This window comes from Pangasianodon hypophthalmus, chromosome 12, assembly GCF_027358585.1.
Source record: "Pangasianodon hypophthalmus isolate fPanHyp1 chromosome 12, fPanHyp1.pri, whole genome shotgun sequence".
Classification (NCBI taxonomy): Eukaryota; Metazoa; Chordata; class Actinopteri; order Siluriformes; family Pangasiidae; genus Pangasianodon; species Pangasianodon hypophthalmus.
The window spans coordinates 24,953,826-24,976,658 of NC_069721.1; the positions used below are offsets into that span (position 1 = coordinate 24,953,826).

General features: G+C 36.5%; 1 protein-coding gene across 2 annotated transcripts in view; it reads right to left on the bottom strand.

Moving 5' to 3' along the window:
* Nucleotides 1-22,833, bottom strand: part of LOC113527213 (cadherin-related family member 1) — a 29,031-nt gene that overhangs the window by 2,771 nt on the left and 3,427 nt on the right. For both annotated transcript variants that reach the window (XM_034309118.2, XM_053238987.1), the window contains 14 exons: nt 22,590-22,735; nt 18,748-18,798; nt 17,970-18,059; nt 17,508-17,594; nt 15,357-15,473; nt 14,436-14,579; nt 12,821-12,899; nt 12,391-12,491; nt 12,090-12,293; nt 9,307-9,459; nt 7,970-8,134; nt 4,663-4,730; nt 1,012-1,240; nt 415-669 (listed from right to left, as the gene is read on the bottom strand). In XM_034309118.2, coding sequence (XP_034165009.2) covers nt 415-669; nt 1,012-1,240; nt 4,663-4,730; nt 7,970-8,134; nt 9,307-9,459; nt 12,090-12,293; nt 12,391-12,491; nt 12,821-12,899; nt 14,436-14,579; nt 15,357-15,473; nt 17,508-17,594; nt 17,970-18,059; nt 18,748-18,798; nt 22,590-22,735 — 1,889 coding nt within the window. The remainder of the gene's footprint in view (nt 1-414; nt 670-1,011; nt 1,241-4,662; nt 4,731-7,969; nt 8,135-9,306; nt 9,460-12,089; nt 12,294-12,390; nt 12,492-12,820; nt 12,900-14,435; nt 14,580-15,356; nt 15,474-17,507; nt 17,595-17,969; nt 18,060-18,747; nt 18,799-22,589; nt 22,736-22,833) is intronic.

Sequence of the window (22,833 nt, forward strand, 5' to 3'; positions counted from 1 at the left end):
GGTTTCTTGGTATCACGGCAAGCTGCGTTTTTTCTTGTCTTTTTTTTTGTTTATAGCTGCTATAACGTAAGCGAGAACAGGAACTAACTTGTTTCGCTGATGTTCCATAACATTAAATGTAACTATAAATGGATAAAAACAATCACATATCACAGTTTAATTTAAAAATGAAATGAAATGATTGGTGGGTTGCTGTGCTATCAGAGGAATATAAAACTCGGGGATGTTCAGGATGGTAGCAGTAACTCTGCTTCATCACGCTACCCTGTTGTTGATTATTTTCCTCTAACAGTACAACACACACTGTTTTATTCTGTACATTTCTTCTTCGGAAGAGATTTTTCATGTACGAATAAAATCAGATGTTCAACTGAAGGTTGATTTTTCAGTGTTGTTTTTTTCAGTTGGTCTTACTGCTTCGGTGATGTCGAGCTGGACGACGGCGGTGGTCATGAACGAAGGAGAACCTCGATCTCGCGCCTGGACCACCACTGACCACTTGCAGTCGTGCTGTCTGGTGATGTTCTGCACCATCTGCATGGACTTGATGAAGGGCTTTAGCTTGATCTCGCCCGTGCTGGCGTTGATGTCGAAAACGTTCTCCGGCTCAGCCTTCATGATGGAGTACTCGATGACGTTGTTGGGTTCCTCGGCATCGTCATCCACCGCCTGAACACAGGGAGGCATTTAGCAAAGAAACTACTGCTGTGAATGCTAATGTCATTTATTGCTAGCTACATTAGCATTGCTCAGGTGAAGTTTCATCATGTTAAAGCTATATCTAATTGCACTGTGCTTTCAGTTCCGTGTTGAAGGTTCTGTGATGGTTCAGAAGGTTCTATGTCATGAATCACTGTTGCATTGTGGGTATTTGAGCTCACAACCTCTCAATGATAATGTGAAACCATAAGCAGGTTCTACATCGAAAAATTTCAGGAACCTTACAGGCGTACATTCAGTTAATTTAGCATCTGCCTAAAGTCTCAGCTCAACACTCAGCAAAGTGCAGACCTCTATCTTCACAGGAGCGCCGAGGATCATGGTCTTCTCCAGGAAGTTCTCGTTAAACTCTGGAGAATGATCGTTCTGATCTAGAACCGTGACGAAGACCTCGGCCAGGCTGTACTTCCCCTCGCTGTCTTCTGCCTTCACGTAGAAATTATACTTCGACTTCACCTCCGCGTCCAGAGACGCCCACGGCTGAGTGTAGATGATCCCCGAGGTGGGGTGGATCAGGAACCTGTGGAACACATGGTCAAAATCACATGATCAACCATGTTTACACTCAGAGTGATGCAGTCAGTCAGGAAATTTATCAACTGCTACACTTTTACAAAATTTAGAAGCCTTAATGGTTCTTCAGTTCTTCATAATGTGTTTAATGTAGAATCCTACAACAGAGTGTCTCCTTCTCAGAAAGGCTTCCATTTTACAAGCCAGGAACCAGTAATTATCCACTGAACCCTTAAAGAACCCTTGAAGAACCTTTTTTTAAATTTATTTATTGTATATATATTAACTGGGTATGTGTCCAGTCCAAACTCCAAAATACTGCTGAGTATTTTCATCTTAACACCTAGAACCTGTCAGATGTTTAACATTTAGCTACACTGTCTTAGCAAAATGACAAAAACTGTTATTCAAGGGTTCCTTTGGTGGTTATTGGATAATTAAGGGTTCTTAGCTTAATAAATGGCTCTACTCTTGAGAAGAAGGTGTCATTTAAACTACTAAAAGGCATTAAATATACACACAATGTGTTTAAAATGCTCAGGAAACTACGAGTAGCTGAGGAACAGCTCCACATGAATATTCATGATTATGCAAATTGGACCTTCACCATGCCCAATGTCTTCCCCCACGACATGAATGACTGCTACGCTACGAGACTTCTGTTCCTCAACATCAGCTGGAGAAATGCTCACTATACTGTACAACAGCTAGCCTATTCGCTAACAGCTAGAAAAATATGACTAAAATAAAACGTTACCATAGTAACCACCATTTATTCATCAGTAACATTAACTATAAGTTAGCTATCGACACATCGTCTGTAGCTAAAATGTTTCCGGTTATCATTCCATCTCTTTCTGTAAACTGTAAGCACAATCAGCGTATCTTGATATCTCGAGCTTATTTAATGACATCACAATATGAGCTCTTACATAGCTCCGCCCCCATATCGGCTTTTATACAAAAGTACTGAGAAATTCTCAGTTTTATTTTTAAAAAAATATGATTTAAGAGCTGTTTTAAGAAATTTGACACAATTGTTTAAAGTGACGATCAGAATAAACTACTGAAAAACCACAATTTGGAGGAGAAACGTTTATAAAGTTTATAATATCATTAGAACACAGCCTAAGATTAATTAGATCAAAATCATTAAAACAGCAAGTTTCAGCTCTGGATGCGATTTTTTCCCCCCAACAAAGATAATGAGACTTTTTATTAACTGTTAACTACATTAGCATCATAACTCGTCATAAGATAAAAGAAACATCAGAGCATAAACATGTCCATTCTGATCAGCTATATTTGATTAAAATTGTTGAAATAGTGTGTTTTTTCCACATTAATCCATTTAAGTGCTAAATAATTTCATCTAAGTCTCTAAATTCATTTTTAAACCCTGCATGAACTCAGTGAAATTCTCCTGTGCCTTGATGAGCCGGCGCTCAGCTGGTGAGAATTAACGAGCTGCCTCAAACCCGCGAGCTTTCACACGTCTCTCATTGCACTTTCAGCTCCAGGCCGGGGAGCGAGGCATACATTAGCGGCTTTTTACATTTTCTGTACACTTCCTGCTCTCGTCAGCACATCTCTCTCTCTCTCTCTCTCTATCTCTCTATCTCTCCCTTACCTGCAGCTGTCACAGCACATCACATGCTAATTAGACCCTGACTCACACTGCGAGGCTATTTTTACTCGTCCAATCGGATTACAGGATTATCTCTCAGCTTCACTCCTGTCTCTGAGTAAAGCCATGCCTGTGTCCCAAATCACTCCATACTCACTATATAGGGCACTATGTAAAGGGTCTGGCTTTTTACACTTATGTCCAAAAACTAGTTTGATCATAAAATCCCATCATGCACCACATTACAGAATTCCCACAATGCACTGTGCAGCTTAAACAACATATATGACCTAAATAAAGTGTGTGGTTGAGGACACGCCCATAATGGGACATTTTCAATAAGCTAGAGATAGCTAATAGTCTCCTAGGGGACAGAGTCAGGTAGGAAAACCTACAATCAATTAGAGGTAACGAAGTCAGCTAGGGGACACTTAAAAGTGTACACTCATATAGACTCGTCTAGGGATAACTTGTAGTCATGGGTCAGTACGAGGGAGCAGGGGATACTAATAATCAGCTTACAGTCAGCTAGGGGGCATTTATGCTCAGTAGGGGGCATTTATAGTCATCTAGAGGATGTTTACAGTTAGCTACGGGACACTGGGACATTTAGTCCAGAAGAGATAATTTACGATTATTTATGGTCAGTTAGGGGACGATTACAGTTAGCTGGAGGATATTTACAGTCATCTAGGGGACACTTATAATCATTAAGAGGACATATAATTAGCTAGGGGACAGTTATAATCAGTAAGGGGACATATAATCATCTAGGGGAGATTTATAATCAACAATGGGACACTTATAATAAGTAAGAGGACATCAGTCATCTAGGGGACACTTATAATCAACAAGGGGACACTTATAATAAGTAAGAGGACATATAGTCATCTAGGGGACACTTATAATAAGTAAGAGGACATATAGTCATCTAGGGGACAGTTATAATAAGTAAGAGGACATATAGTCATCTAGGGGACAGTTATAATCAACAAGGGGACACTAATAATAAGTAAGGGGACATATAGTCATCTAGGGGACACTTATAATCAGCTAAAGGACACTAATAATAAGTAAGGGGACATATAGTCATCTAGGGGACATTTATAATCAGCTAAAGGACACTTATAATCAACAAGGGGACACTTATAATCAGCTAAAGGACACTTATAATCAACAAGGGGACACTTATAATAAGTAAGGGGACACTAGTTATCTAGGGGACATTTATAATCAGCTAAAGGACACTTATAATAAGTAAGGGGACACTTATAATAATATAGTCATCTAGGGGACATATAGTCATCTAGGGGACACTTATAATCAATAAGAGGACATATAGTCATCGAGGGGACATTTATAATCAGCTAAAGGACACTTATAGTCAGCTAGGGAACACTTATAATAAGTAAGGGGACATTAGTCATCTAGGGGACACTTATAATCAGCTAAAGGACACTTATAATCAGTAAGGGGACACTTATAATAAGTAAGGGGACATATAGTCATCGAGGGGACATTTATAATCAGCTAAAGGACACTTATAATAAGTAAGGGGACATATAGTCATCGAGGGGACATTTATAATCAGCTAAAGGACACTTATAATCAGTAAGGGGACATATAGTCATCTATGGGACACTAATTGTCAGCTAGGAGACACACTCAGTTAGAGGACACTTGTAATAACCTATACAGATAATAATATTCCACACTTTGTCCTGTCAGATCTATCGGGTGTAATGTGTAGAGCTGTAAATATGGATATTAGCGGGGTGCCATTATATCTGTACAGGACTCACAGATCAGCTCCTGAGCCGTAGATGGAGTATTGCACTTCTCCCCAAAGCCCCGAGTCAGGATCCGACGCCTGGAGGGTAAAAAGTTCATCATTACAGTTAACACAGAGAAAGAGCTTTCAGTCGATACTGTAAACCAGGCTAATGTGTACAGATGTGCATCTACATATGACTGTCCAATCTATACTGTCCAATTCAGCTGTTCACTCTACTGTCTTATCTATACTGCCTAATCTCCACTGTCCAATCCCTACTGTCCAATCTCCACTGTCCAATCCCTACTGTCCAATGCAGCTGTCCAATCTATACTGTCCAATGCAGCTGTTCACTCTACTGTCTTATCTATACTGCCTAATCTCCACTGTCCAATCCCTACTGTCCAATCTCCACTGTCCAATCCCTACTGTCCAATGCAGCTGTCCAATCTATACTGTCCAATGCAGCTGTTCACTCTACTGTCTTATCTATACTGCCTAATCTCCACTGTCCAATCCCTACTGTCCAATCTCCACTGTCCAATCCCTACTGTCCAATGCAGCTGTCCAATCTATACTGTCCAATGCAGCTGTTCACTCTACTGTCTTATCTATACTGCCTAATCTCCACTGTCCAATCCCTACTGTCCAATCTCCACTGTCCAATCTATACTGTCCAATTCAGCTGTTCACTCTACTGTCTTATCTATACTGCCTAATCTCCACTGTCCAATCTACACTGTCTAATTTAGCTGTTCACTCTACTGTCTTATCTATACTGCCTAATCTCCACTGTACAATCCCTACTGTCCAATCTATACTGTCCAATCTCTACTGGCCAATATCTACTACCTAATTTCTACTGTCTTATCTATACTGTCCATTCTCTACAGCCTAATCTCCACTGTCCAATCTATACTGTCTAATATCTACTGTCCATTCTCTACAGCCTAATTTCTACTGTCCAATCTATACTGTCTAATTTAGCTGTTCACTCTACTGTCTTATCTACACTGCCTAATCTCCACTGTCCAATCGCTAATGTCCAATCTCTACTACGTAATTTCTACTGTTCAATCTATACTGCCTAATTTCTACTGTCCAATCTCTATTGCTTAATCTCTACTATCCAATTTCTACTGCCTAATATCTAATGTCCAATCTCTACTATCTACTCCCTACTGTGCAGTCTCCACTGCCAATTCTGCCAGGGTTCAATCTTACTGTCTAATCTCTCTGTCAAATCTACACTGTATTATCTCTGTTGTCTAATTTCTACTGCCCAATCTCTACTCTCTAATCTCTAATGTCCAATCTCTCCTGTCTACTCCCTCTGTTTTATATGTACTGTACAATCTACAGTCTAATCTCAATGGTCCAATCTTGAGTGTATCATCTCTACTACCTAATCTCTGCTGTCTAATCTCTACTCATAGTCAGCTAGAGGACACTGCTAGAATGTGAGCCGTGTATCACATGATTAAAAGCCTGTATCTGATTGGTCGATGAGGTTTTCTCTGTATCCCACTGAGCCGGTTCAGGAAGAAAATTCCGCATCATCACAGAGCAGCAGCGTCGCATTTTTCATTGAAAGAAAAAGCTGCATTTCAGTCTTGAAGTGTTTAACCTTCCACATTAAAGCGTGTCGTGAATTTTTACTATTTACAGCCTCTCGTGTCAGATCAGCTCTAACGAATACAGAGCTATGATTAGAGTCTGACTCATCGGCACGCTGACGCCGCCGGACTGGGAGCGACGGCCCTCCTGCCAAGACTTCATTAACATCGCTTTATTAATCACCTTCCTGAAGACAGGACTCCAATCCGGACACTTTCCATGAGATAATGTGAGAGAAGCTCATCATTTCCCAGATCCTGCGTTTAACTCCATGAAAAAAACAACATCATAAACTAACTAGCGTGATGTCATGGCTTTGTTTCTGAGGTATGATTAGTTTAGCTGCTTGAGAAATCATTACGTGGAAAAAAAATCACATTCACGTCAAGCTGCTCTGATGCAGGTTTTGTGCTGTGATGGATTTAATTCTAACAGTAACGTCTTCACTTTCAGGAAGAAAAAAGATCTCGCAAATCACCACATGCTGTACATGTCTAAAAAAAAAATAAATAAATAAACTAAACAAACAAAAAAGAATTAATTAGAAACATACATGAGCCTTGAATTGAGCTTTATTGTGTTTTCTAAGAATCTTGAAATATCACCATCAGAGAGTGTGGACCAATCAGAAATATGCAGGATTTATTCTACTTTTCATTTAAAATTAAATGAAATTACGATGCAAATCTGAAAAATTCTAACTGAAATGCAGATTTTATGTAAATAAGCCGGGGTGAAGTGTCCGGGATTTCCACGATGATCAAACAAATATAAATTTTAGCATGTTTTCTACAGCGATGTTAAACACACGAGGCCCAACATAATTATTTAGCTAACATTCTAGCTAGTTATGCTAATGCTAATGCTAAAGTTAGCTTGCTAACAATCGTTAGCAGCTTAATGCTGAGGTTAGTTTCTTAATAGGAATTTAGCTATTTCATTACAACATAAAAACGTTAAGTGCTCTTACCTCGTTACGGTTCACATCTTACGTTTTGACGCCACTTAACTCTACGCCACGTCTTTCCACTTCACTTCATCAACGCGAGCATGACAGACGACTGCAATTGGCTAAATGCTAAGTTCTGAAAGCATTTGCTTTTTCCTGGGAATCCCAGATGATTTATCAGATCTGTGTGTTTAAGATTTTAATTCATGGTTCTGATTCTTTAATCTCAAAAGCGTAACCCGTAACTTTGTAATAAATGTTTTTACAGGTAAATCTTACCCATAGCAAATACAAAACAAAGAAAAAACTTGGCAAAATTATGCATTTAAAATAAAATAATGTGATGTGTATACAGTTCAAATATCTGAACTTCATATTAAATCCATTTGTCAGCTTCCAAGTTCCACAAGTTTAGCTTGTTATATTAAAAATTTCACGCAATTTCCTGCCAGATCCATTACGTTATTGTGTAACTGGTTTGTAAATGATGTTGTAATTTGCTGAAATGCTAAAGTTTCAGGTTAATAACATCTCTAACTAGCCTCTGTTTAAAGTTTTTTTTTAGCATTGATGTGTATTATCGATTAGATAAATCTAAGACTTTAGGGTTAATTTATATTTACTAACTAAATGCTGCATTTTATCAAACAAAATCTGAAAAAAAAGGATCAATCTGAGTCTAGAGGGGGCACTTACTTTTGGTGATTGCGTATTGTTAGAGCTTTAGTGCTTATAACAGGAAGCTAGAAGCGAGTCGTGTTGCACTCACAGTGACAGACACGACGGTGGAGCCTCCAGGTGAGTTCTCCGGGATCCTGGCGATGTAAAACTCCGAGGAAAACCTGGGAGTGTTGTCGTTTACGTCCAGGAGATGGATGATGATGTCTGCTGTGGAACTGAAGCGCTCCGGCGTGTCGATTTCCACCGCTAACAACTGACGACAAAAAAAAAAAAAAAAGTAAACATTTTGTCATTTTATTCAAGTTTTTTTTCATATAAATCCCAGGACATTTATTAAAGAAACATTTTCTTTTTTTAAAATTAATAAAATGTTTTGATTAATAAAATTTGGGACACACATTCAAAAGTTTGTACACCCTCGTTCATACATCTTCATTTTTCCTATTTGTTTTTTAATTTTAGAATATTAATGAAGACATTAACACTAAGAAATTACACAGACACAGAAATTACGCAGTGAATAGAAGAAAAGTGTTAAATCTAATCTACATTCTATTCTTCACAGTATTCCTCATGAAGCTCTGCACACTCAGCTTCAATTTATCTTAATTACACCACTGCGTTGTTAAATTCTCAAATCTGATTGGTCAGAAGCTGTTGATTAATATTCTATAACAGCAGCTCTGACAGCTGGATCACAGGATTATATTAAAACCTTTTAATACGTTAGCGTTTCTATAGTAACAGCTCATTCACAGGGACTTAAAACACAAACGGATATCATACGTGGTGACGTTTTTCTGTAATGAGATGTTTATGTAACATTGTGGAAGGAGTCTCCAGTGTCAGCGCTTCGTAACAGTCAGAGGTAAAGCTGTAACTTTAAGTTTTCCGACATCTTCAGGACAGAGGAGTTTACGTTTCTTTGCGGTTTCTCAGTAACAAAAGACGACAAGCTGCGTTTTTTTTTTGTCTTATTAACTTCAACAGAGAGAATAAAGAGAGGCTGGTGAGGGAACGAGTGTTTATAGCGGCTATAACGTAAGTGACAACAGGAACTAACTTGTTTTGAGGATGTTCCAGAACATTAAATGTAGCTAGAAACAGATAAAAAGTATGACATGTTGTTCTTTAATAAAAAAAAATAAAAAATTTAATTGTTGGTGAATTGCTGTGGTGTGAGAGGAATAAAACACTGAGGTGGTAACAGTTACTCCAGTTACTCCACTTCATCACACCACCGCGGTGTTGATTATTTTCCTATAACAGCACAACACACATAGTGTTTTATTCCTCGTGTAAAAACTTCCCTACTTACATTTGTCTTTAAAAAAAACTCATTTCAAGCTTAAGTCATTTTTTTAATATAGTGTAAAACCCAGAGCCGTGTTAACTCTACCTCAATTTTTAGTTTGGTTTTCGTACCTTGAACGTTAAAAACGAGTGTTTTTCGTAGTCGATGGCACTCGAGTTCTCTACGATGATGGTGACTTGGGCTTCGTTGAGGACAGTTTGAGGAACGACACGGAGAACTCGCCCAGGTCCGACCAGTCTGAGTCTGAACTTCGCGTTCGCTCCCTGAGGGAAAGAAAAACAGAAACGTTAAAAAACAGTTCCTCAAAAAAAAAAAAAAAAATTCCTAGACATGTCATAATCTTGAAGATGTTTATCCTCTGGTCATGTGATCTGCTTCATCAGCTCTGCTGACTGTGTGTGTGTGTGTGTGTGTGATGAGACGCATGACGCTGGAGGTGTGAACTGATGAGCTTTAACACTGTCATATTTATAATGAACTCTGAACACATTCATATCATGTTATAAAGCATTCGTTATATTTGAGGTGTTATACACTTCATAATAATTATTTATGTAAATGCATTACACTTAGCGATCTTTATCATGCATTATTTAAGCAAAATGACAATAAGAATTTGATTATTTTCCTATAACAGCACATCCCCAAGTGTTTTTTTCCTCTTACACCACTGCAGTTTAGCAGGATTACAATTTTAATTCAATAAAGAATGACAGGTATAACTCACACTGCTATACGGGATTACATATGAGGAAATAGAAATTGCACAGAAAATCTAAGCATTTTTACTGAACTGTCCTGAAGAGGGCGCTAAAACAAAACCCAAAGCTAATGCTAACACTGCATTCGACTGGAAGTCTTAGCTCTCCAACCAGTAATGTTAAAAAAAACACTCCAACCAGTAAAAAAATAATAAATAAAAAGAAATTAAAAGAAAGAAAACGCCTCCTCAACTCAGAAGTCCTACTCAGAAACTCAGGACGGTCTCCTCAACCCCGAGTTCAGCAAGCGACGTCAAATCAACATGGCCGCTCACAGCATCAGCAGCGAACACGGCAGCGCTTCTTCCCTTTAAATGAGTTATACTGTATATACACAAGCATTAGCTTTAGATTAATCAATATACAGATATATTCACTTGTTAAATCTGTAACACTGACTCTACACTTCACTCTTCTGAGGTAAATACACAGCAGTTAGCTGGCTAGCTAATAAAAGACAAACGTGGAGGTGTCCATGTTTTTTTCCCACTTTGTAGCTCGAATGCACGGAGCTCAAAAATGAGGTCAGTTGAATATAGATTGCTCTCGAACCGTCTTCAGTATTAAGCCTGTTTTGTTCGTAGCGATCTGCCAGCTGTGATTACAAAACCGTAAACCTAAAAAACGTGACATGAGACAGTGGATCAGTAAAAATAACAGTGTGTGTTTAGTTTTATTTATTTTCTCATGTTGGTGTAAAGTGAGTATCGTACTGGATAAACACATTGCTACACAGCTACAGGTTACACAGTTGATAGAAAAGCATATAAAATGTGTTTTTGGTGGATTTCCGCAGAGTTTTCGCTTCACTCATGCACATGAAGGAAGAAGCAGATGACTCTAACTCACCGATGATGTGAAAGTGTAAATCTTGTGAACGTGTAACTGAATGACGTCTTGACGTGACGTTTTACGTGATTTCCGTTTCTTATAGAATGTCATGTTAAACATTCCTGCCTGAAATCTGCACTAAAGCATTTTCTTTTTACATTTAGCTTGTTTATGCTTCATGAAACAGAACTGTTCCTGTACAGGAGCTCTTCAGAGCTTCAGAGTCAGAGTATAACACCAGAAGATCTGATTAAACACACGACTGAACGTTCTTCTCCACATCTCGCCTGCAGCTGTTGTGTGAATTTTATCGCCGTCTTCAGCATTGCCATTTTGTGATAATTAGATTTTTCTACCACTTCCTGAAGATTCGTTAGATTCAGACAGAAAGCTGCATTCTATAGATAATTATAAACAGCATATGGCTCCTAATCACACAATATTATCCTCATTAATATATATATATATTCTAGCGAATGATTTGTACGGAGCAGTTCTCACAGTATGCATGTGAAAACATGAACCGTTCATCAGAAACGGTTCTAATTATAGAAGTTCAGAAGAGGAAGCTTTATACAAGATTAACACATACAGGTAAAATTATGTAACACTATAAAGATTAAATGTATATGATGAATAAAAGCAGGCCGAGCACTGAGCCTTGAGGAACACCTCAGAGGAGGCTGAAAGGGTCCGAGCTCAGAGCTAAAACGGCTCTTATTATCACTAAAAGGTCTGAACCAGGTGAGGACACATTATTATTATATCATTAATATTATACACAGATTTTACAAATTCCAAAATTGCCTTCATGAATGAAAAAAGTCTCATTAATTTACGTCTTAATTTATTAGTAAAAAAAAGCCCGAAATGTCTCATTACTTTGTGCTAAATAGTCATTTTTTAACTATTTTAAACTCATTAAATTACATGTTAAATAATTATTCAAAAAAAGCATTAATTTTTAAAAGTTAATTTACGTGTTAAAAATGCATTTAAAGGTCTCATTAATTTACGTTAGATAGTTATTCAAAAACAGATAAATTCATTTGTGTTACAAAGTAAAAAAAAAAAAAAAAAAAAGGCTCATTAATTTGTGTCAAAAAGTCACCCGAAAAAAGTTGAAGTCTCATTCATTTATATTTGGGAAGGATATTATTTTTAAATAAAACTAAGACTATGTGTTAAAACATTTTTCTAGAAAAGGAAAAGTCTAGGTTTAGGGGTTGTGTACTGATTCCTTCAGCTGTGACTGAACAACCTCACGCTGATTCTGGTTTATTAAAGCGTCTGTGTGTTACCTGGTCAGAATCGTTGACAGTGATCTTCAGTCCTCTGAGGATTTCTCCTTCAGGAGGATGTTCACACATGGTCAGCTCAAATCTGTCCTGTTTGCCCGTCTCGCCGTAAAAGGTGGGCGGATGATTGTTCAGATCCACCACGCGGATGGTCACCACCGTCACGGCCGAGTCCAGCAGCTCGTTCTCAGGCCCCACCTCCGAGGCCTTATTTTAAAAAAATATTCATCATTTTTCTTATTACTTAATAAAAATCTATATTTGTGCTGAAACATATTCAGAACAACTACGTGCATCTGTGTACCTTAACCTTCAGCTCATATAACTCGTTTTTCAGCTGGACAGGATATGACATCAGAATGATGGAACCACTCGAGCTGTTGATGCTGAAGGAGCCGTCACTTCCTGTTGGGGTCATAGGGAAAAATCAACAATGAGGAACAAAGGAATTTCAAATAATATATATGATATGGACAGAATAATCTGAAGGTTAAGCACACCTTGAAAAAAATGAAACCTTGGATCAAAGTAAGAAAAATAGGACAAAAACAAACAAACAAAAAATTAGCTGTAATAAATTGATGCAATTTTTTAACTTGGATTCAAGGTTTAATTTTTTCAGTGAATACAGGAATAAAAAAATTGGGGATAATCTATTATAATATGATTATAATATAATATGATTATAATATGATTATAAATTATAATGTGTATATTATGATTACGCTGCTCACCGTTAACGATCGAGTAATGAATAGGGTTAGGGTTGACCTGATCCCCGTCTTTGGCCGACACTGTGAATATTTCCGAGCCCTGAACACATGAAGGGTAAATAAAGGTCAGTTAGAGAAATCTGTTTTCTTTACAATTACATAAAACACTTTATTATTCTCTGTGGAAACGGAGGCGTGGTCAAGCGCAGGTTTGTGAATGGAGGGCGGAGCCGGAGAAGGTGAAGGTAAGAGTTGAACACCTGAGAGGAAATGTACTGACGAGGGTTCTGTGTTGCGGCAAGCTGCGGTGAGGATAAAAAGGGGAGAGACAAGCTTCGAAAGAGAGAGAGAGCCAACCAGCACAGAGCCGTGTGTGTGTGTGTGTGTGTGAGAAAAAAAACACTGAAAAGTGAAAGTAAACGACAAAGAATAAAACCGCTTTCGAGTTGTGGCAAGCCTGCCTCCTGTGTCCTCGCTCCCGTCCCGACCAGGACAAGTGTCACGTTCTCATTGTCGAATTTTACTATCATTCCTGCTGGATGTTTTAAATTCGACGCCATCTTGTAGCTCTAGATTTCAGTAGACTAACATGGCCGCCGTGGGGATGTCAGCAATTCGGCAGGTGAGAACAGCGACACAGACGGTGAAGAAAGCAGTTAGATGAAGCTGATTCTACAGTCCACTGCACACTGAGTAAAAAATAATGTTTAAATTATTCGGTCGTGATCAGCGCTGTGTGGAAGAGCGCTTTCAGAGCCGCGGGTTGCGAATCACTATCCGATCCCACTCAGCTAGTGTAGAGTCCGATCTGCGGCGCTCTCCGGCTCAGAGACGTCGGATCCTGACTTGTTTTTGGATGCTGCTGAGGCTGAAGTTGAATGTGACGGAAAACTCTCTCGTTTCCTCCATTCGTCAGTAAGCTATGAGGAGTTTCTGCGCTCTCAGTTTCAGAACCAGTGATTTCAGCTGATTACTGCCTTAAACAGTGGAACATGAGCCACAGATTTATTATTTTGCACGTTTATTACACAGATTTATTTACTTTCATTGTTAACAGTGTAACCTATAAAAAGCACTGGAGCTGGAAATATAATGAAGCCTGTGTGTCCATGTGAACTGAAATGAGGCTTGATTTATTTACTGCACAAATAAAAGCGACGTCCTGAATCAGTTTTTACTTTAACTATAAGTACTCAATTACTATGTTTTTAAAATTTAAAATGTTTTTATCAGCTACTAAAAATTAAGACTCATTCCACACCAATTAGATACAGAAGTGTAAATTTTCACTATAAGAAATTATCCGGGGTCGTAAAGATTTACCAATAATTACAATATGATTCCAAAAGAGAGCTGAGATCAAACTATTTACATGAGATTAAATCACACAGTGTCGCATCATATTGTATTAAATCAGCTCAAGATTAAACGTAGCTTTTATACATTGGATCGTTGATATATATGAATGTGCTTCAAACATAGAAATATAAATGAATTGGATGTAGAGTTGAATATAGAACCAAGAGAAGCAGCATCATTATAAATCATCTACTATACATTGATTTATTTTTTCATTGTGTAATAATAATAATAATAATAATAATAATAATAATAATAATAATTTCATCATACGTACAGGCTCGGATACTTCGTAAACGTATCCGAAATACGGCGTTCCCACAAAAGTAGGAGGCGAGTCCTGGGCATCGAGAACGTTGACAGTTATGGTGGCTGATGACGTCATCACCTGGTGTTTGCCGTTATATTTACCTCCACCGTCCTGAACACATCACAACAACCAAGCTCCAGTTGAAAGTTAATAATTTCATAAATTATATATTACGCAAAGAATAAAACACACAGCAGAGTTACTGTTACCAAACTGAAGTTATTTTCCTATAACAGCACATGCCCAAGTGTTTTATTCCTCTTATACCACAGCAATTTACTAATATTACAATTTTTATTTCAAATTTTTATCCGTTTATAGTTACATTTAATATTGAACTTCTGCAAAACAAAGATGTTTATTTAACATTTACGGAAGGAGTCTCCAGTGTCAGCACTTTGTAACAGTCAGAGGTAAAGCTGTAACTTTGGGACAGAGGAGTTTACGTTTTGCAGTTTGTACGTTTTTTTTGTCTGACACTGGAGACTCCTTCCATAAATGTTAAATAAACATCTCCCCACATCTCTACGATTACACACATTTTTAATCTGTTTTCAGTTGTTACTATAGAAACGATAACTTATTAGAAGGAGTGCATTAATATAAACCTGCGCTACTGTCAGAGCTGCTGTTATGGAAAACTAATCAACACCTTCTGACCAATCACAATCCAGAATTCAACAATATTATAATATGACATAAATTTTTCATCTATCTCACTTCTGTGTGCAGATATTAATTAATTTTTATGTTATTTCTGCTTATGATGATGATGTAATGTTGGAAAAATGTAACAAAAACAGATTTATACATTTTTATAAATAATTATAAATAAATATTAATAAATGAGTCTTTAATGTGTTATGGTGTGTGTTGTATTAACGTCACCTTGGCAACCACGGTGATGAAGTGTGTGCTGGACGTCTCGTAGTCGAGAGACTCGCCCGCTTTGATACGCAGCACGCCGCTGTGACCATCGATGGTGAATTTGGTTTTCGGAGACGTCTGAAAGAACAATTCATATTTAAATATTTAATCTATTAATAACAAACCAGAAGCAAAATCAGCAGCAGCAAGTAATTATTAACTAATTATTAACAATCCTCAAAAACATTTAAATTATTAATAATCATCAAACATTAATCAGGTAATAAAAAATTTATTACTAATGACCAGCAGAACCTTTGAAAAAATAATCACTAGTGCCAAATTAATTCATAACAAACTGAAGGAATTATAATGAACAATTACTATATTAATTAGTAGAGTTGGTTAATTAATTAATATAGTAATTAATATATTAATTAATCATCAAATTAATTAATCATCATCATCATCATCATCAATAAGAAACCCAACTCTCTGCAGGAACAACATTAGTAACAAATTCATTAATAATGATCCAGTGAATTAATCACCCTTTAATTAACAAATCAATTAATAACATGCTTGATGATTAATGATTAATGATCATAAAAACAAAAATCTGAAAAATAATGTTTATTAGTATCATATTGATTAATAACGATCTGCTAGAATAATATTGATTATTTATCAGACGTATTAATAAATATGTTTAATAATATCGCAGCGTGAATCGAAATCTGTGGATTCAAATAAAATAAAATTAATTAAAGTAGCAATAGTACTGTATTGGAGATTTTTGATGCGTTATTACATGTTTATAAATGTTTCTAAAGCAGCATTAACCAATTACACAGGATAATAAAAGCAGATATAACGAGTTATGAATATAGAAAGTGTTACAGAATTTACCAGAACACTCTGACGCTGTGTTTCTAGAAGCTTTCGCGTGTGTGTGTGTGTGTGTGTGTGTGTGTGTGTAGTCTGATCCAGGCTTAGCGCTCAGCACTCCACCCAAATGTGATTGAAATTTAATCCAGTAAAGCAGCAGCACATTTCCTGATGGCCTTCTGCAATGTCATTATGAATTTAATCTGACTGTTTTAATGCAGATTTTTAATTTCACATCAGCAGAGAAACGACTGAGATATGCAGAGTTACTGTTACCACCCTGAAGTTGATTATTTTCCTCTAACAGCACGTCTCCACATGTTTTATTCCTCTTATCCCACAGGAGCTTGCCAATGCTTACAATTTTTTATTCATTAAAGAATGACATCATACTTTTTTCGCCATTTATAGTTACATTTAATTTGTGAAAACAGGTTAGTTCCTGTTCTCGCTTACGTTATAGCAGCTATAAACAGTCGTTCCCTCACCAGCCTCTCTTTATTCCTCTCTCTTCAAGTTAATAAGACAAAAAACGCAGCTTGTCATGTTACAGAGAAACTGTAAAGAAGCGTAAACTCCTCTGTCCTGAAGATGTCGGAAAACTTACAAAGCTATGGTTATAGAAAACGTCACCGCATCAACGATTACACATATTTAATTTGTTATAAGTGCCTGTGAATGAGCTGTTGCTATAGAAACGATAACGTATTAGAACGAGTGCATTATTAATATAAACCTGAGATTTGCAGCTGTGCTACTGTCAGAGCTGCTGTTCTAGAAAACTAATCAACACCCTCTGACCAATCACAATCCACAATCTGTGCAAAAGGATAAAATATTGCTGCTTTTTTTTTTTTGATGATGATGATGATGTCATACAGAAGAGTTGCTGATGGAAATGAAGCTCTGAATATTTACATTTGCACTGAAGACAAAAATAAACCCTTTAGACAGAGTTTGTGAAGATGTAAATCTTTAGTTTTGATTAAATTTAGTGGAAACAATCTGGTAGCTTGATTTTTAGTCCATTACAAATAACACTTCGAATAAAACTTAGAATTAGATATAGAAATATTACAAAAAATTATTATAAAAAAATATCAGGTTAGAAATATAGAAAATATTTGTTTTGCTGGTTCTGCAAGAAAGAAATCAACATTACGGTATTTATAATGCTGTCTAAAATGGATTCAAATCAAACAAGTTAAAAAAAAAAGACTAAGCTTTAATGTCATGATTTTAATGTTGACAGAGTTTAAGGTTTATCGTGGTTTATAATCTCACCTGCAGGAAATAAGTGACACTTCCTCCAGAACCGAGGTCTTTATCCACAGCTCGAACTTTAAAAATGCTGCGTCCTGCCTCTGTATCCTTCAACACAACACACAGCACAGAGCATTATCAACATAACCGCAGTTAATGCATTAATAACTCACGTACAATAGTTATATAAATAAACACAGGACTGAATCTTTATATATACTTACTTTATGTTATTAATTTCACTATGAACACATTGTAAAATAGCAAAGAAAGTCCATATTTATACATTTGCAACTCATCCATTTTACAACTATCAACTTTACGCTACAGTTTCTTTTCAGAATGTAGGCGTAATTAAAGCTCTGTTCGCTAGCCCCGCCCCTTTAGCTTTATGGTATTTAAAATCAGAATGCACAGACAAATCGGTGTATCAGGTGAAAGTGCATCTGTATAGCATGAAGTTAAGAATATAACGTTTCTGACCTCAGGGACGTTGACGATGTAGGGCAGGCTGAGAAACTCGGGCTTTTCGTCGTTAGCATCTGAGACAAACACGCGCACTTTCTCTACCACCTGAGGAAATAAAAACAAACTGCACCTCAAACATCGGTCCTGTAGTGACCTTTATTACACTGTGATTAGAATAATACTCAAATACTCAGAATTTAAATAATTCTAATGGTTTCCACTACAAACACCATTACAAACCATCAGCTGTTAACCATTAAAACCATTACCAAATGGTTTCCATTACGTAGTAGGACGTATTAAGGACGTACGTCTTTAATTACATCCACTAGACATAACATGCCACCAATAGAAGGTAACAAATAACCAGTAGAGACCCACAGGGACCATTACAGTTTCGAGTAAAACCAATACAATTCCCATTATAACCATTAAAACCATTCCAAATTCTATGAGGGTTTCTATTGTTGTCTACAGATTGTAGGTTTCTTTATGCTACAAGAATGTCTTTATGTCGCTAGCTAATGTCAACACTAGCCTGTAGCAATAGTAGCTATTTTATGAAGGTTTAGACACAACACTACGTTGACTTCACAATTCACATTTTAAGCTTTCTACACTTTAAAAAGGCCTCACAGAGCCTTATAATAAGCTCATTTCATTTTCAGTACCATAAAATGCTATTTAAAAACATTAGGGACCATAAGTCAAATCTAATAATGATAAATCCTTAAAAAAAAACCTCAACATCTGTCATAAAGAGAGAAATGCAACATCTGTCCAGCTGTGTTACCTTATTCCTGCCATCAGTGATGCTGACCAACAGAAGAATTTCATCTTCAACCTGGATATGAAACACAAAACATTTACATTTACATTTTACATTTATGGCATTTGGCAGACGCCCTTATCCAGAGCGACTTACAATAGTGCTTTGAAGTCTATCAAAAATACATTCTGATATTGGCTCGGTAGGTCACAAACTAGGAATACCATCAGTCCAAAACTCTGTTGGGAGTGTTTTTTTTGTTTTTTTTTTTGTTTTTTTGTTTTTTTTGTTTTTTTTGTTTTTGTGAAAGTGCTAATTTAAGTATTTTATGAAGAGGTAAGTCTTTAGCCGTCGTTTGAAAACATCACAAACATGTTATATGTGGGAGGATAGTATACTTTGGGCTATAATACATGTTAGAGTATAGTACATATACCATGTTAGAGTATAGTACATGTTAGAGTATAGTACATATACCATGTTAGAGTATTGTACATGTTAGAGTATAGTACATATACCATGTTAGAGTATTGTACATGTTAGAGTATAGTACATATACCATTTTAGAGTATTGTAAATGTTAGAGTATAGTACATATACCATGTTAGAGTATAGTACATGTTAGAGTATAGTACATGTTAGAGTATAGTACATATACCATGTTAGAGTATTGTACATGTTAGAGTATAGTACATATACCATGTTAGAGTATTGTACATGTTAGAGTATAGTACATATACCATGTTAGAGTATTGTAAATGTTAGAGTATAGTACATATACCATGTTAGAGTATAGTACATGTTAGAGTATAGTACATATACCATGTTAGAGTATAGTACATGTTAGAGTATAGTACATATATCATGTTAGAGTATAGTACATGTTAGAGTATAGTACATGTTAGAGTATAGTACATATACCATGTTAGAGTATAGTACATGTTAGAGTATAGTACATATACCATGTTAGAGTATAGTACATGTTGGAGTATAGTATATGGTTTAGTATTTTTCACACAGTACATGCTATAATATTATATATGTTGTATAGTAGATGTTATACTGAGTGAGCTATATGTTTGAGTTTAGCACATCTGAGTAACTTTCATGTTTTGATACAGTAAATTTTGGAGTATAGCATTCGACTGAATATAATACATGTTTGAGTATAGCATGTTTTAATACACTGCATGCTTCAGTATGGTTTATACTTGAGTATTGTATGTGTTTGAGTACAGCACATATCTTAGTATAGTACATGTAAAAGTATAGCACACGGAGTATTGTACATATTTGAGTATAGTACATGTTTGAGTGTAATATGTTTGAGTGTAGTACAAGTTGGAGTACAATACATGTATCAAGTTGGAGTATAGTACATGTTTGAGTGTAATTTAATGTTGGAGTACAGAACATGTCTGAGTATAGTACAAGTTGGAGTATAGTACATGTTGGAGTATAGTGCATGTGTGAGTATAGAATATGCTGGAGTATAGTACATGTTTGAGTGTAGTATCATGTTGGAGTGTAATTTCATGTCGAAGTACAGAACATATTGGAGTATATTACATGTTGGAATATATTACATGTGGAGTATAATACATGCTTGAGTGTAGTATCATGTTGGAGTATAGTATCATGCTGGAGTATAGTACATGTTGGAGTGTAGTACATGTTGGAGTGTAGTATCATGGAGTATAGTATCATGTTTGAGTGTAGTATCATGTTGGAATATATTACATGTTGGAGTATAATACATGTTGGAGTGTAGTATCATGTTTGAGTATAATACATGTTTGAGTGTAGTATCATGTTGGAGTATATTACATGCTTGAGTGTAGTATCATGTTGGAGTATAGTACATATTTGAGTGTAGGATCATGTTGGAGTATAGTACATATTTGAGTGTAGGATCATGTTGGAGTATAGTACATATTTGAGTGTAGTATCATGCTGGAGTATAGTACATGTTGGAGTGTAGTATCATGCTGGAGTATAGTACATGTTTGAGTGTAGGATCATGTTGGAGTATAATACATGTTTGAGTGTAGTATCATGTTGAAGTATAGTACATGTTGGAGTGTAGGATCATGTTGGAGTATAGTACATGTTGGAGTATAGTACATGTTGGAGTATAGAACATGTTGGAGTATAGTACATGTTTGAGTGTAGTATCAAGTTGGAGTATAGTACATGTTGGAGTGTAGTATCATGCTGGAGTATAATACATGTTTGAGTGTAGTATCATGTTGAAGTATAGTACATGTTGGAGTGTAGGATCATGTTGGAGTATAGTACATGTTGGAGTATAGTACATGTTGGAGTATAGAACATGTTGGAGTATAGTACATGTTTGAGTGTAGTATCAAGTTGGAGTATAGTACATGTTGGAGTGTAGTATCATGCTGGAGTATAGTACATGTTGGAGTGTAGTATCATGCTGGAGTATAGTACATGTTGGAGTATAATACATGTTTGAGTGTAGTATCATGTTGAAGTATAGTACATGTTGGAGTGTAGGATCATGTTGGAGTATAGTACATGTTGGAGTATAGTACATGTTGGAGTATAGTACATGTTGGAGTGTAGTATCATGTTGGAGTATAGTACATGTTTGAGTGTAGTATCATGTTGGAGTATAGAACATGGTTGAGTGTAGTATCATGTTGGAGTATAGTACATGTTGGAGTGTAGTATCATGTTGGAGTATAGTACATGTTGGAGTGTAGTATCATGTTGGAGTATAGTACATGTTGGAGTATAGTATCATGTTGGAGTATAGTACATGTTGGAGTATAGTACATGTTTGAGTGTAGTATCAAGTTGGAGTATAGTACATGTTGGAGTATAGTACATGTTGGAGTATAGTACATGTTTGAGTGTAGTATCATGTTGGAGTATAGTACATGTTGGAGTATAGTACATGTTGGAGTGTAGTATCATGTTGGAGTATAGTACATGTTGGAGTATAGTACATGTTTGAGTGTAGTATCAAGTTGGAGTATAGTACATGTTGGAGTGTAGTATCATGTTGGAGTATAGTACATGTTTGAGTGTAGTATCATGTTGGAGTATAGTACATGTTGGAGTGTAGTATCATGTTGGAGTATAGTACATGTTGGAGTATAGTACATGTTGGAGTATAGTACATGTTTGAGTGTAGTATCAAGTTGGAGTACAGTACATGTTGGAGTGTAGTATCATGTTGGAGTATAGTACATGTTTGAGTGTAGTATCATGTTGGAGTATAGAACATGGTTGAGTGTAGTATCATGTTGGAGTATAGTACATGTTGGAGTGTAGTATCATGTTGGAGTATAGTACATGTTGGAGTGTAGTATCATGTTGGAGTATAGTACATGTTGGAGTGTAGTATCATGTTGGAGTATAGTACATGTTGGAGTATCATGTTGAAGTATAGTACATGTTTGAGTGTAGAACATGATTGAGTGTAGTATCATGTTGGAGTATAGTACATGTTGGAGTATAGTACATGTTGGAGTATAGTACATGTTGGAGTGTAGTATCATGTTGGAGTATAGTACATGTTGGAGTGTAGTATCATGTTGGAGTATAGTACATGTTGGAGTATAGTACATGCTTGAGTGTAGTATCATGTTGGAGTATAGAACATGTTGGAGTGTAGTATCATGTTGGAGTATAGAACATGTTGGAGTGTAGTATCATGTTGGAGTATAGAACATGTTGGAGTATAGTATCATGTTGGAGTATAGAACATGTTGGAGTGTAGTATCATGTTGGAGTATAGAACATGTTGGAGTGTAGTATCATGTTGGAGTATAGAACATGGTTGAGTGTAGTATCATGTTGGAGTACGGTGTGTTAGTTTTGTATCAGAGTCTCACCTCTCGGTCCAGTTCCTGGATCAGAGTGACGTGTCCTGATCTGGGCTCGACCCGGAAGTACTCTTTAGACCCGTTCTCAAAGCTAATATCGTACCTGACCTCATCTCCCTCCGGGTCTGTCCCATTCAGAGTGAACACCTGAGATCCTAACGCACACACACACACACACACACACACACAGAAAACAACACTCTTACACTCAATACACACATATGTTGGCATGTGGGTGTTTGTGGTGAATAAA